Below are 14184 nucleotides of genomic sequence, written 5' to 3' on the forward strand. Positions count from 1 at the left end.
AACATAATAATATCTATTATTTTTAAAATTTAAATAGTATTTTGTTTTAAAAAAAACTACTCTTTAAATATATTTTTATTAATATTTATATAACATTTTAAAGTTAGTACTTTTATGTTACGAAATACATACAACACTCGTATCAAGAGATTAATACTTATTGAATGTGGAGGTTAGAAAATCAATAATTATTTAAAGCAAAGAAGAATCAATATGAATTAATAAAGAATAGAAATAAAGAAAAATTAACGAAGAACAATAACATATCCAATCCACTATGCAGTATAATTTATTAATTTCACAATAAAAGTTAAAGAAAAAGACTAAAATAATTAAAGCATAAAATAATCAATTTGAATTAATTAATAGTAATATAGAATAGAAGCAAAGAAGAATTTGATAGATTCATAGAGAGTAACAAGTTCACTAGTCAAACGAAGATGGCGGAATTGAGTGGACTGAAAGTGGAGCAGCGGCATGGAAAATCCAAAGTGAGAGTAGCTAGGGTTTGGAGAGATCGAGATGGAAAACATCACTTTGCTGAATGGAGTGTTAACATCAGCCTCCTCTCCGATTGTTTACCTGCCTATGTCTCCGGCGATAATTCCGACATCGTCGCCACCGATACGATGAAGAACACTGTAATTCCTCTTTCTTTTTCTTTTATATAACAGCTTATTCATATGCATATATATATGTAGAATTTTGTTAGATCAGGGCGGCTCAATAAAATCTGTCGAGTTCACTGATTAAAAATTGGTACTCATACTTTCTTAACTCAAGTGTTTGATTTGAGCTTTCTTGATCCGCTGGCAGGCAAGGGATTCACCCGTGAAACTACTACAGAAATGCTAGTATTTTGGTTTTCACCGTTTTCTTTTTTGAAGAAATTGGACGATCCTGAGTCATGAATACGACTGTAGGATTGATCTAACTGGCTAAGCTATTGTATGACCAAGGATTTTCTTCACTATTCGTTGATTAGACAATCAGCTTGTACTTTTTTTTTGGAAACAAAATCTGATTAAATTCTGGATTATATGTTATACTTGAGGTTTTCTTTGTATCGTCGGTTCTGACTATTGAACTGTGAAACAGGTATATGCAAAAGCTAAGGAATGCTCAGAGCAACTCTCAGCTGAAGATTTTGCCATTGTACTTGCAAAGCACTTCACCTCCTTTTATCAGCCGGTAACACTTTGTCAAGATTTAATAATCCTCAACTTATTTGGGACTGAGGCGTAGTTGTTTTTAAGATCTAATAATGAAATCTCAGTAAGATAATAATTGAATGTCAATGGAACAGTATTTTTGGGACAATTTTGTGGTTTTAATTACTGGAAGTATAAATGAACTTGTTACAAGAAATAAAGTGCTCTTAAACTGAAGGGAAAAAGAGAAGGAACATAGCAGCCATTGATGAGCTTGATTTCTACAGAGAATGAGAAAAGAAGAGATTAGAAGAGGAAGAGAAGATTCAGAGGAGAGAGGGAGAGCACGTGAAGTGGAAAGAGAGAACTGAGATAATCCTCAATTTTGTATGCTTTTCACCATAGGTCCAACCCATTTTATATGAGCGAGCAGACAGTCGACTAATTTCAACTAGTGCCCCTCACTTGATCATAATTATATCCGAGTTCATTACACTCTTGCCAATTGCCATGTAATGATGTTATTTATTGTCATTGACTACTTGATTATTTTAGCCACTGAAGTAAGAATCTGTCAATTGCTCTGTTCAGAAGAAAAAACAATTGTGTATTTGTTGCCTTATGTTGTGTGCAGAGTTTGGGAATTCTTGTGCTTTGCTCATGACATTGCCTAACATAATTATAGGACTGACTTATATGGCTTCTACAACGCATTTTACATGGATCTTCTTAAGTGCTATTCATATTCTGTTGTAGGTCACTGCTGCAATTGTTAATATAATTGAAAAGCCATGGGAACGCATTAGCATAAAGGGCCAACAACATGAACATGGTAAGCCTTTTGGTTTACTACAGAATGTGTTGCATACTTCCGTAATGAATTTCCCCCTCCCTTTAGAAGTCAAAATGAAGCTCTAACTTACCTTATGCTGCTAATCTCATAAATTCTAGTGAGTATTCTTCTTGATTTCTCATCTGCCGCTTGGCTGATTCCCTCCCTTTCTTGACTCTTGTTTCATCTCCTTGGTGCAAATTAGTTTTCTTAGACCAGCACATGAGTGATTTGGAATTCCAGTCCCATTGTAAGTTATGATAAGACATTTTGTGAGTAATTTAACTTCCTTTTCCCCCTATGTTATTATCTCTTTCAGAGAATTAGCCAGCGTCACGGACTTCTGAGCTTTCATTTGACAATATGGTGTCAACTGTCAAACTTGATAAGGCAAGATCAAGTTCAAAGTGAAGTCTGAGACAATTTTGCTTCCAAATAATAAGTTCTTTATGTCAAAGCTTCCTAAATAGTCTGAGTACTCCTTTTTTTTTTAAAAAAAAAACGAGTCTAAATTCTCCTATTTCTCATTTGATCATGATCATATTTGATAATTAGATCTTTATGAAAAGCTAAAACATTAAGCTTGATAATGGCTACAATCTGGTTAATGCAGTTAACTAGATAAATCTGATCTAACATTGTAATCCTTGTTTGGACGCATCATAAGTTTCCTTAGTTTGTATTTGCTTGCTTTTGGTTTAAATTAGAATGAGCTCAATCTAGGTGATTTCTTCTCATCTTTCCAAATCTTGGTAGGCCAAGTTATCTAGGAGACTAGCTCTATTTCAAAAAAAAGGTTATATAGGAGACTAGGACCTGCTAGTGGAGGTACTAGGTACCCAGTGGATTAGTCGAGGTGTGTGCAAGCGGGTTAGGAAACAACAATTATCCAAAAGGAAAATAAAGAATGAGTTCAATCTAGTGGTAATCCTTGAACTACTTCGACTTTCAAAGTTTGCTGAGCAATTTAGTGATATTGCTTTCAAGCAAAAACTGCAACCTTTTTTTTAATCAAGAAAATAATGGGTCCAAGTGGTTCAGGGGGGTAAGAGAAAATCTTGGCCCTACCCACGTCTTCAGGGGAACAGTAGAATATTTGTGGCCCATGCAGGTCTTGGACCTGCAACCTTCATGTTCAACCAAAAAACTGCAACTTCGTAAATTAGCTAATTAAATCTCCGCAACAGGAAACTTATCTGCCTTAACCTTGTTTCCTTGATAAAAAGGATATCTATCTTCCAAAACCCTTGTCTGCTCCATGGTGAAAAGGCTACACCTTTGTAACTTTCTCCTTTTCTCAATCAATCACCATTTGCTATCCTCGTACTGCTGCTCACTGAGATTTGGTTCAACTAGTTTGCCCTCAATTGGACTGAGAATGAAGCTCAATGTGGTCAGTTTTCCTTTTGTCAAATGCTTCCAAGAGCTGTTTTATGTCTGAAGATACTTTTTTGGGAATACTGTTCAAATCCATTTTGCTGATCATATCAATTTTTAGCTAATAAAAGGCCTTAAAGTTGGTCCTCTATCATATATTTCAAGGAGCTGTACTTTCCAGGAATGTAGTTGCGAAATCGTAAGAGTTGTAGTTTGTGGACCCCTTATATCTTGAATTTATTGGCTCAGAATATGGTCTAATCTGGGAGTTGAATACTGGAGGAGACGCCTTGATAAAGGGGTTTGAAATCCCAAAAAGAGGCCTCATTTTATGAATCAAAAAAGAGTTGTCGCTAGTGATCCAATGTTCAATGAGTTTAGAGGATTCAAGTGGTTGCACGGGAAAACATCTAGCTTTGGGATGCCCGAGTGGCTTAAACCATAATGTTGTTTTTGTTGCACCTCCTAACTCTGTTTTCCATTTTTACAATCTGATTTTCTATCTGATGCCGTGATCCACTGAGACTAATGAAGAAATTGGGTTTCCTTGAGACTAATTATTGTTGTATGTTGCCATCATTACAAGGTTTTAAACTTGGTTCTGAGAGACACACAACTGAAGTAATGGTCGATAAATCAGGAACATTGTGCGTGACATCTGGTATTGAAGGATTATCAATTCTGAAGACAACTAAGGTAATCCCTGTTATACATCTGCCTAAATTTGTTTCTTTATTTTCTGCTTCAAAAGATGGCGGGTAAAGTTACAGTTCCACATACCTAAAAACAAGAAAGAAAAGGGTTCTGGAGTTTGAAAATGAAAGTTTTTTACAGTATTCCTATTAAGATATGCGATCCTCCTTTAGTAAAAATGAGATATTCAACCCTCCAAAGAAAGTCTTTTTTAGTTTATTTTCTTTTGACTCTTCCACCCTCTGGGGAGTTAGTGGAGACGTGGCGCTATGGATCAGCTGCAAGGCAACACGGGTAATACTCTCAGGAATGATGGAGAAATAGCCGGTATACAGTTTGACATGGTTTATGTGGGTCAGACAAGATCCATTGAGCACCACACAGGTCCTTAATCTCCCTTACTCTAAAACTGTAGCGCCAGCATCTAATATACTTCTTCCTATGGGAATTTTTTTCCTACATGTGATAGAAATTGGTAGTCCACCTTTCTTGATACACCACCCTAAACAAATGGCTACCGAAATTTCACATAATAAGTGAAGTATCGATTTGTATAACAAATAGCTCATTGAAACAGTCAGGTTTTGAAGGATTCATTAGGGACCAGTACACTATGTTGCCTGAAACACGGGAAAGGATGATGGCTACAGAGGTCACTGCATCTTGGAGGTAAATTATTCATCTTTTATTTTTCTAAAAGAAATAGTGTTAAAGTTTTCCGACATGAATGAGATCTTAGTCTTGCTTTGTTAGTTGTTAGTCATTGTACCATGTTTCATTTCTGCTCATTGTTGATCATGTTGTGAACCTGAACATCGGTTCATATAGGTACTCTTTTGAATCTCTCTCAAGTCTTCCCCTGAAGCCTCTGTATTTCACAGAGAGATACATGGATGTGAAAGAGATCCTGCTTAACACATTCTTTGGACCATCTAAGGAAGGAGTATACAGTCCTTCTGTTCAAGCCACACTTTACGAAATGGCAAAGGCTGTTCTTGGAAGGTATTTCTCTCACTATCAACTCATAAGATGTTTTCCCATTTTCCCTGCGCACACATAAGAGAAACTAAACCTCGAAAACACTTTATTTTCTTCTTCAAGTTTCATAATTGCTACGAGTCCTTACGGTTTCTAGGTATTGTTCTTTCAGGTTTCCTGACATTTCATTCATTCAGTTGAAGATGCCAAATCTCCATTTTCTTCCGGTCAATTTGCCAAGCAAAGATAATCCAGTAATTGTTAAGGTAAAGTTTCCCTTCCCTCATTTGCTGGACTGCAGTGGAACTGTGTGCTGAAATGCAGTGAATTTGATAACCAAGTTATTTCCCAACCCTTGTAATGATATTTACTAGGCAACAGCCCGTCCAAAACTGGACCAATTTCCATGAGAAAAGATGGTCAATTACTTAAACCTGCTCTCTAGCTTAGCAAAACTAAATAACCCTTAATTGAGGCCTTCCCTTTGTGATGACAGTAGTGGACGTTGTCAAGTTCAAGAATAATTCGACCAAAATGGCGTCATTCATGCATATTGATTGTTTAAGCAGTGTTGAATGATACTTACTGATTACATATGGATCTAAGAGGAAAGAAAATTCGCAAAAGTGAGGAAACAAATATAAGAAAAGAGAAAGATAAGATATTGATCTTCCTAGCATCATCTTAGTGCCAGTTTTATGTTTTGTGGTATATACATTACCTTTACCTTTTCCAAAAGAAAAGAAAAAGAAAAAGAAAGATAAGAAGACCAATGGAGAAACTGAGTTGTTTTAGGAAAGCAAGACAGGCTAGATTAGAAGGGGAAAGGGTGGGCTTGGGAAAGGGGAACAATCCTAGAAGTAAATCAGTGGACCTGTGATGGAATATTCTTAGTGATAAGGTCCAATTATTTTTATTTTTACTTTTACGTTAAAGAGAACTTAAAAGTAGATATATTTCAACGACATCAAAATTGATGCCTGATAAATGCACAAATACTAGAGTACCCGACACTGGCTAAGAAGAAACTTCAACAAACTATGTAGCTGTTATTTCTCCCTGCTTTTGCAATGGCATGGTGGCAGCATAATCATCATATGCTCTAATCTCTGGAAGCCGGAAAATACTAGCTTTTCAGAAGCTGTGAAAACATGTCAATACTAGAGGGATGGTTGCATGGATTTGGCCTCGGGGAAGGAAGAGAACAGTGAGGGGGCGGGGGCGGGCGGGGGGGGGGGGGGATTTATTGGCAATAACGAATCCACATTCTCAATTTAATAATAACTTAGAGCATCATGCCAAATCGTGGTGATACAGTATCTACCACGTAAATGATTCCTGAGTTACATATCTTTAACCATGTATTGTCCAGTTGCTTCAGATGTTTTAGTTTTCCAGTTTTATCTGTTGTACTTGCATTGCATATTGCATTCATTCAGTCGGAAAAAAAGTTATGCTGCTACAAGTTGATCCTCTTGGGCATTATTTACCTCTGATCATGTTTTCATGAGCTTCAATCAATGGCTGATATTTAATCTATTGTAACCTTTCAGTTTGCTGACGATGTTTATTTGCCAACGGATGAACCACATGGAACAATTCAGGCGACTCTCAGTCGTCTTAGGTCAAAGATGTGAATTACGGCTGATCTATGTTCATTTTCTTACATTTAAGTTGTTACCAACACAAAGCTACTCAAGGGGAAAAGTTCGTAGCAAGAAGCAACAACCTAACATGGTTCTGAAACTTGGATGTTCGTTGTATACATGTAACATATGGATTGTCATGGTCACGTAAAATAAATTTGTGTTATTTTGTTTCTGAAGTCCTTGGACAACATGATCTATCATTGTGATGTAATCCAACTGGAATAATAAATCGACGTCTTGTCTGAGTCGTACGGGGAAGAGTGTTTTTTTTTTGTCTATGCTGAATTTTGAACCTAAGACCTTAAGATTCTCAACCACTTTATTGACCACTAGGCCAAACCTTGGGTGCAAAAGTCATAAGTTATAACAGAGAAAATACATAAAGTCTCCCCCTTAACTTATTACCCCTGTTAAAACTTCTCCTCTTTATTAAATAGGCCCACTTTCCTGCCTTTCCTAAAATCTCCATTGCTAGCCATTGGAGAGCTTTCCATCTACAATCAAAAAAAATAAAAATTCTCTCCATCGTCAACGAGATCAGATTCAAGATAGGGTTCCGTTCTGTGATTTCTTTCCCATTCTAAATTTTTTTCAATGATTATATCATCTGAGCCGACGAACTCAACTACACTCTGAGTAGCCATTAATGAAGCACATAGAAACAAAATAAACAACAAAATCAGTGATATTTTTCTAATACGGACTCTGAACATCGGATGAAAAATTAAAAATCAAAATCAAAATAAATATTTCATAAACATATCTCGTTAGGAAAAATAAGTCTTGAATTTTAAGCGTTTAGAATTTTGATGTTTACTATTACTAATACTTTTTTACTTATATATTAAATAAAAGACAAAATAAATAAATAAATAAATAAGAAAACATCTGTCTTTCCTTAGCTGTTTGTTTGTTCTATAGATTCATCATTATCATTCATTTACGCTTTTTGAAACCAAAAAAAAATGGAAACTCTTTCATTCTCATTTCAATTTTTCCATGAAAAAAATTAATTGAATATTTTGATATTTAATTTCATGAATCACTATATTCTCTCGTAACTGAATTATGACTTTTGTCACGTATGATAATACTAAAAAATAATTTTAAAAAACATCCCTATCTATAATATGAGTATGTTACCGTAAATTTGATCATTGTTTACGTCATTTTAGCCCCCTTTATATTCTTCAACTACCTTACTTGGTTTATAACAATATAAAAATGCAAAAGAGTTTCAACAGACAAATTGTCCTTTTCTTCTCTTCTAAACTTAGCATTTTAAAAACAAAAAATAAACATATTCTGTACAGAATTTCCTCTTTTTTCTATTCAGAAAAAACAATTTCCTTTTGATTTCCTTGTTCTAGGAGATCCCATATTTTTAAATTAAAAAAATTCCCAATTTCTTATGTTGGCACACACGTAATTTTTTCTTGTATATAAAGAGGGTATTTGATGTTGTGTTCTCCCAACAATATTAAATTGCAAATTTTGCATTTATTCAACTTGGGTCTGCTATTTCTTGAATTTTCTGTTTTAAAGTTGTGATTTTTATCTGGAATTTTGGATATGAGTTTAGGGGGAGAAAAGAAAAGTGTTGTTGTGATTGGGGGTGGAGTTGCTGGTTCTCTTGTTGCCAAAACCCTTCAAAATGAGGTCAATGTTTCCCTCATTGATGAGTAAGCATTTCTCTTTTATCAACTTTTTGTCTCTCATTCTTTAATTGTTTGTAAATTAGTGTGAATTTTGATTATGTGTTAGCTTTATGAGTGTCCCTAACTTGTCGCGAAGATAGGGATAATGTCTGTGTATGTACGACCCTCCCCAGACCCCACCTTACTCATGGGGTTACACCCGGTTATGTTGTTGTTGTTAGATTTATGAGTGTCCTTATCATGGATAGTTAGGAGTAAGGGAGCTCATGGGGTTACACCCGGTTATGTTGTTGTTAGATTTATGAGTGTCCTTATCATGGATAGTTAAGGGATGTACGCCCCTCTCCAGACCCCACTTGTGGGATTATGCCGGTTATATTGTTAGCTTTATGAGTGGCCCTATCTTGCAAAGATAGGGATAAAATATGCGTACATTTTACCTTCACAGATTCCACATGTGGGTTTACACCGGTTATGTTGTTGTTATTGTTAGATTTATGAGTGTCCCTACCCTGCATATATAGGGGTAAGGTCTGTGTCCATCCTACACTCCTGTCAGACACTACTTGTGAGATTACACCGGTTATGTTGTTGTTATTGTTAGATTTATGAGTGTCCCTACCCTGCATATATAGGGGTAAGGTCTGTGTCCATCCTACACTCCTCTCAGACACTACTTGTGAGATTACACCGGTTATGTTGTTTGATATATGAGTGATTTAAGGATTGATTGCTTCAATTTCTTGATTATTTATCATGACTACTTGTTTGCGCTTGTTTATTACTATACTATTAGTTTATTGTGCTTAAATTAACTGAATACATGAAAATGGAACAGGAAAGAATATTATGAGATATCATGGGCAAGCTTAAGGTGTATGGTTGAACCTGAATTTGCTAAAAGATCTGTCATTTCTCACTCTGAATACCTTCCTCATGCAAAAATCATTTCATCAGCAGCAGTTAACATCACAGACACTGATGTATTGACCAAACAAGGCAGCCGAATTGCATATGACTATCTTGTTGTTGCCACTGGTCATACACAAAGCGGTGCTGGGGCAAAAACAGAGAAGATCAGTCAATACCAAGCAGGTATTGGTCCAATCTTGTGGTTATTTTTGTGTTCTGCTTTCATAGAACTCAAAACCTTATGTGTAACTAAATGTACTTTTATCTTAAGATACTAACCTTAAGAAATTCAACGGTTTTCTGATAGGTAATTGAGTATTCAAATGGTTATATATTGCCATCACCTTACAAACAGCTTGTCTTACTTACAATATCATAGTTTTTGAACATGCACAATTACCTTGTTTTAGATCGACATTTTACCTGTATCATAGTTGTGCATTCTGTTTCATAATTTCCGTCTCCTCCAAAACCATATAATAGAAGAAAACTTTGAGAAGGGGGCTAAGGTATATGGAAAAGAAAGGAATAAAGAGAAAAGTGAATCAGATTTATCTTCTTGTTTTCTGTTTAGGAACCTAGAGAGGCTAAAAGAAATTCTTAGCTTTAGTTATGTTGGCAGTACAGATTACTTGATGTTATTTGTAGAAAACAATAGATTGATGTAAGCTCTTTACTTTTGGTATACCAAGTGTATTGGGACTTAGATCACGGCGTTAATACATTATTACCTCTGAAATCATTTCGTCTGAGAGGAGGATGACTTACCTAGTTATGAGTGATTTATCATGAAAGAGTACAACATCATACCTAGTATAATCTCACAAGTTGGGTCTAGAGAGGGTAGGATGTACGCAGACCTTACCCTACATTTTGTAGGGTAGAGAGATTGTTTCCCATAGATCCTTGGCTTAAAAGAAGTGTTTTTGAAGTAGGATTACAAGAAAAATATAACAACACATAGCAAGATACAAAGCAAATGAAGTAACAAATGAAAGAGTAGTAATACGAATCAAATTTCCATTCACTACAACAAAAATAGTTTTTAGCGGCAATAAATATTCACATTAACAAAGAGTGCTAAGTCTTTACCGGCGTTAGTTAATTTTCATTAGATTCAATGTCGCTATAGGCTTTAGCGGCATTTACAAAGAGTGCTAAAATGTAATTGTCACTAGTAATTGCCTTTAAAAGAACATATTTAGCAGCAATTAAGCTATTGTCATTAATTAATTGCCGCTAAAGATCATTTTTGGTGTAGTGATTGTTCATTAAACCAAGCTTAAATTGTACTTAATCAGTGTATGCATAACTTGTGCTCAACTCTTGTTCCTTGGTTTGCAGAGTATGAAAAGATAAGGGCTGCTGAATCCATATTGATAGTCGGAGGAGGGCCAACAGGTGTGGAGTTGGCTGCTGAAATTGCTGCAGATTTTCCTGCTAAGAAGGTGACATTGGTTCACAGGGGATCAAGATTGCTGGAATTTATTGGAGAAAGTGCCAGCAAAAAGGCACTGAATTGGCTTACTTCAAAGAAAGTTGAAGTCATATTGGGGCAATCTGTCGATGTAAACTCTCCATCAGATGGTGTTTATAGAACATCTGGAGGAGAAACTGTGGCTGCTGATTGCTATTTTCTGTGCATCGGTACACCATTTGGTTCAGCATGGCTAAAAGAAACCATCTTGAAGGATAGTTTGGACAGTCGTGGAAGGGTAATGGTTGACTCAAATTTGAGGATCGAGGGTCGCACCAATATCTTTGCTATTGGGGACATCACTGATGTTCCGGTAAGTCAGTCATACCTTTTTTAGTCTCTTACAAGTTCTCATTCCTCACGCTTGTTGTCATCCCTATAAACCTTTAAAGGTACATTCAATAAAGCGTTTTTCATGAACTTCTGTCTATGCATCTTCTCTTCCTAGCTCCTCCTCGTATAGCGAAGTCCAAGCAAGTAACTAGACCTTGTTAATATGTGTAAACTATGTAAAGAAATAACTAATACTCTACCGATAAAAGCTCCAATGGATTGTAGTAGTTCACACGCCATAAGAAGCATTTTATGTGCAAGACGTCCTTACTTTGTGATTCAAATGCAGGAACTTAAACAAGGATATTTGGCTCAAGAACACGCAAAGGTAGTAGCCAAGAACATCACGTCGTTAATAAAGGGAGTAGACGATGATCACAAATTGGCTGTATATAAGCCAGCAACCAAGGCATTGGCTATAGTTTCTCTAGGGAGAAAAGATGCAGTGGCGCAATTTCCTTGTTTGTCAATAGCTGGACGCGTTCCAGGCATGATAAAATCTGGGGATCTATTTGTTGGAAAGACGCGCAAGGGACTTGGTCTACAGCCTGGTGTTTAGTTGTCTTGTATATCAGGAAATATGCATGCATGCTATAGAAGTTGCATATATTTAGTAAAGTAATTTTAAAACTTTTTCGTTTGATTGTTACATGTTATAGTTTAAGATCTATGTACATACTGCCATCTCATTTGATTTTTTATTTTTTCTTCAATCTTCTTAATACAAGTGTGTGTGGTTCTGCAGCCCTCAGTTCTTTTATTCCCTAGCTTGCTGCTGCAACATAATTTCCTATAAATCACTAAAAATGAATATTTAGTTTTGGATGGGTTAATGATCCACTTATTGTATCAACTCAATCCATTTTGACCTTCTTAGTTCAACCTATAGTTTCAAATATATACAATAAATTAATTAGTTTGCAATAAATATAGTCATGTTTTATTTACATAAATAATAGCTAAAAGTCATAGGAAGTATACATTGACTATATATTATAGCTTGCCAAAAAATCATGGAAAGTATACATTGACTATACAATATAGCGTACTTATACATGAGTTATACATTGACTATACATTATGATATACTCAAAAAACTAAATATAATTTAACTATACATGAAGTATACATTGACTATACACCAAGTATACATTGACTATCCAATCTCGATGAACTCAAAATCATCTCGAAACAGTGCCAAATTTTAGATATGAGATCCTCTCGATGTTTCGTCTTTTGATATATAATTCGCTCAAAACGATTCACGTTTAAGGACGTCAATTTTTTATTTTTATTTTTAAAAAACAACAACGAAGAAGAAGACAATGACATAGAAAAAAAAAGGAGGCGACGGCGAAGGAGGAAGGAAAAGAAGTCATTAATGGAGAAATGGGAAGGGAGAAGAAAAATGTTAGAAGCCATTAGTGGCTACTTGGAAAGGAAGGAAGAAAAGGCTTTGACAATTTAAATTTGGTTAAATTTTTGGTAATGCACATGACCAATGGCCATTTTGTATCATTTGCCCTATTTTAAATTGGACTGATATGCAATTTAAATTGATCCATGAGAAATGTTATTTAAATATATTTATAATAATATTTTTTCATTTGATGTGATATATATAGTCATAATATAAATTTTTATTAGGTATTCAAATAAATTATAAGAAAATAAAACTTAGTAACAATTGAACGGATTGAATTATGATTGGTCTTTTGCACAATCCTGTTTCAACCCAAGTAATTATTGGTTGGATCTACTCAACTCAATTTAACATGCTCAAATTTTGTCCAACACGTCCATTTAACATCGCTAATAAATACTATTATTATAATTCATAAGAGTAACGACAAGAAGTATTAAACTTGCAAAACCTGAATAGTTTAGGAGAAAACATTTAGTTATTAACTCTTAAAAACTGATCAAGAAAGAGATTAGAAATAGCTAATGGCAGTAAATTTGCTAAGATGTGAAAGATGAAACACAAAAAGAGATGGAAGAAGGATATGAACAAGAAAATGCATAATAAATATTTATGTATTATGCCAAATTAATAAGGCTTAAAGTCATAAGCGGCTCTTTAAATTTGTTTGCATTTTTTATTTAACTACTAAAAAGATGTATTTATCAAACACTTTTTTAATAATAAGTCAGAATATAAAATGTGTATAATAATACTCTCACGGATAACGCTAAAGTGACAAATTTGAAATAGTAATTTGGGATAAGAATTATTATGTTTTATGTGAATTTTAATTCGATTTGTAGAAAAAATAAACTTAACGAATCAAAATATTAAATTAATTCGATTTTTAGATGTTTGTGCTTAGCCCTAACAAATATATATATATATATATATATATCTTCAGTTTTATATGCTGCAATATCACAAACACAACATATTAATTGGGGGTTTGCTTCAGGCTTAAGAAATTTTGAGGCCAAAAAAAATTTTGATTGTGAATTTTATGATTTAATTTTCCCTTTAAAAATTTTAATTAAAATTAAAAGAGAAAATAACATTGTCAATGTACTTTTAAATAATAGAATATTATTGAACTTTTAATTAAACTACTCAAATCTTTATATTAATAAATAACTTTTTTACAATAACATTCAAGATAATGTATTAAAAACATATGACTAACATCTTACATCTTGTTAACTTGAATTAACCCTTTCCAAATATAGGAGAAAAGTATCACTAGTTATGTAGACATAAAAAAAAAAACAATCTTACAAGAAAATAAAAAGGCATGTGTCTTAGTCCTTTAAATTTGAGGACGCCTAGTTTTTCAAGTAATAATAAGTATTAAGAGAGTGTTATAAAGTAAATTAACTTTGCAAAATAAGGTGAGAATAAGAAGGAAAAACAGAAGACGGAGAGAGAGTTGAGAGAATTGAGAAAGCAGTGTATATTTTCTTTATCAGCGTATGTAATTTACATTAAAGAATAAGGCTATATTTATAGCCATATATATAAAGGTGGAGGAAAATATTAGTGGGCAATTTACCCACTTAAAAAGTAAATGGACTATCCACCATTGTAAAGTGGACATCCAATTAACTTAGTTGATAACACTCCCCCTTGGATGTCCATGTGAAATGTGTCTCATTAAAACTT

General features: G+C 34.3%; 2 protein-coding genes across 2 annotated transcripts; both read left to right on the forward strand.

The window, feature by feature from the left end:
- The first annotated feature begins 360 nt into the window (after positions 1–360).
- On the forward strand, positions 361–6925 carry LOC129900312 (uricase-2 isozyme 1). The gene is made up of 8 exons (XM_055975266.1): positions 361–641; positions 1099–1191; positions 1908–1983; positions 3947–4056; positions 4631–4722; positions 4882–5055; positions 5204–5297; positions 6585–6925. Exons 1-8 carry the CDS (start codon positions 441–443, stop codon positions 6666–6668), a joined length of 924 nt encoding a protein of 307 aa, XP_055831241.1. The 5' UTR covers positions 361–440; the 3' UTR covers positions 6669–6925.
- Positions 6926–8001: 1076 nt separating this feature from the next.
- On the forward strand, positions 8002–11806 carry LOC129900320 (uncharacterized). The gene is made up of 4 exons (XM_055975276.1): positions 8002–8362; positions 9177–9433; positions 10595–11040; positions 11350–11806. The coding sequence occupies exons 1-4, from the start codon at positions 8253–8255 to the stop codon at positions 11617–11619; spliced, it is 1083 nt and encodes a 360-aa protein (XP_055831251.1). The 5' UTR covers positions 8002–8252; the 3' UTR covers positions 11620–11806.
- Positions 11807–14184: the final 2378 nt, after the last annotated feature.

Source organism: Solanum dulcamara, chromosome 1, assembly GCF_947179165.1.
Source record: "Solanum dulcamara chromosome 1, daSolDulc1.2, whole genome shotgun sequence".
In the NCBI taxonomy this organism is placed as follows: domain Eukaryota; kingdom Viridiplantae; phylum Streptophyta; class Magnoliopsida; order Solanales; family Solanaceae; genus Solanum; species Solanum dulcamara.

Excerpts from the sequence above, each read along its gene's own strand:
- LOC129900312 (XM_055975266.1), top strand. The coding sequence starts at position 441 with ATGGCGGAATTGAGTGGACTGAAAGTGGAGCAGCGGCATGGAAAATCC. Across the intron at positions 1,984-3,946 it reads GGGCCAACAACATGAACATG|GTTTTAAACTTGGTTCTGAG; the intron begins GTAAGCCTTTTG and ends CATCATTACAAG. Across the intron at positions 5,298-6,584 it reads ATAATCCAGTAATTGTTAAG|TTTGCTGACGATGTTTATTT; the intron begins GTAAAGTTTCCC and ends GTAACCTTTCAG.
- LOC129900320 (XM_055975276.1), top strand. The coding sequence starts at position 8,253 with ATGAGTTTAGGGGGAGAAAAGAAAAGTGTTGTTGTGATTGGGGGTGGA. Across the intron at positions 8,363-9,176 it reads AATGTTTCCCTCATTGATGA|GAAAGAATATTATGAGATAT; the intron begins GTAAGCATTTCT and ends AAAATGGAACAG. Across the intron at positions 11,041-11,349 it reads GGGACATCACTGATGTTCCG|GAACTTAAACAAGGATATTT; the intron begins GTAAGTCAGTCA and ends ATTCAAATGCAG.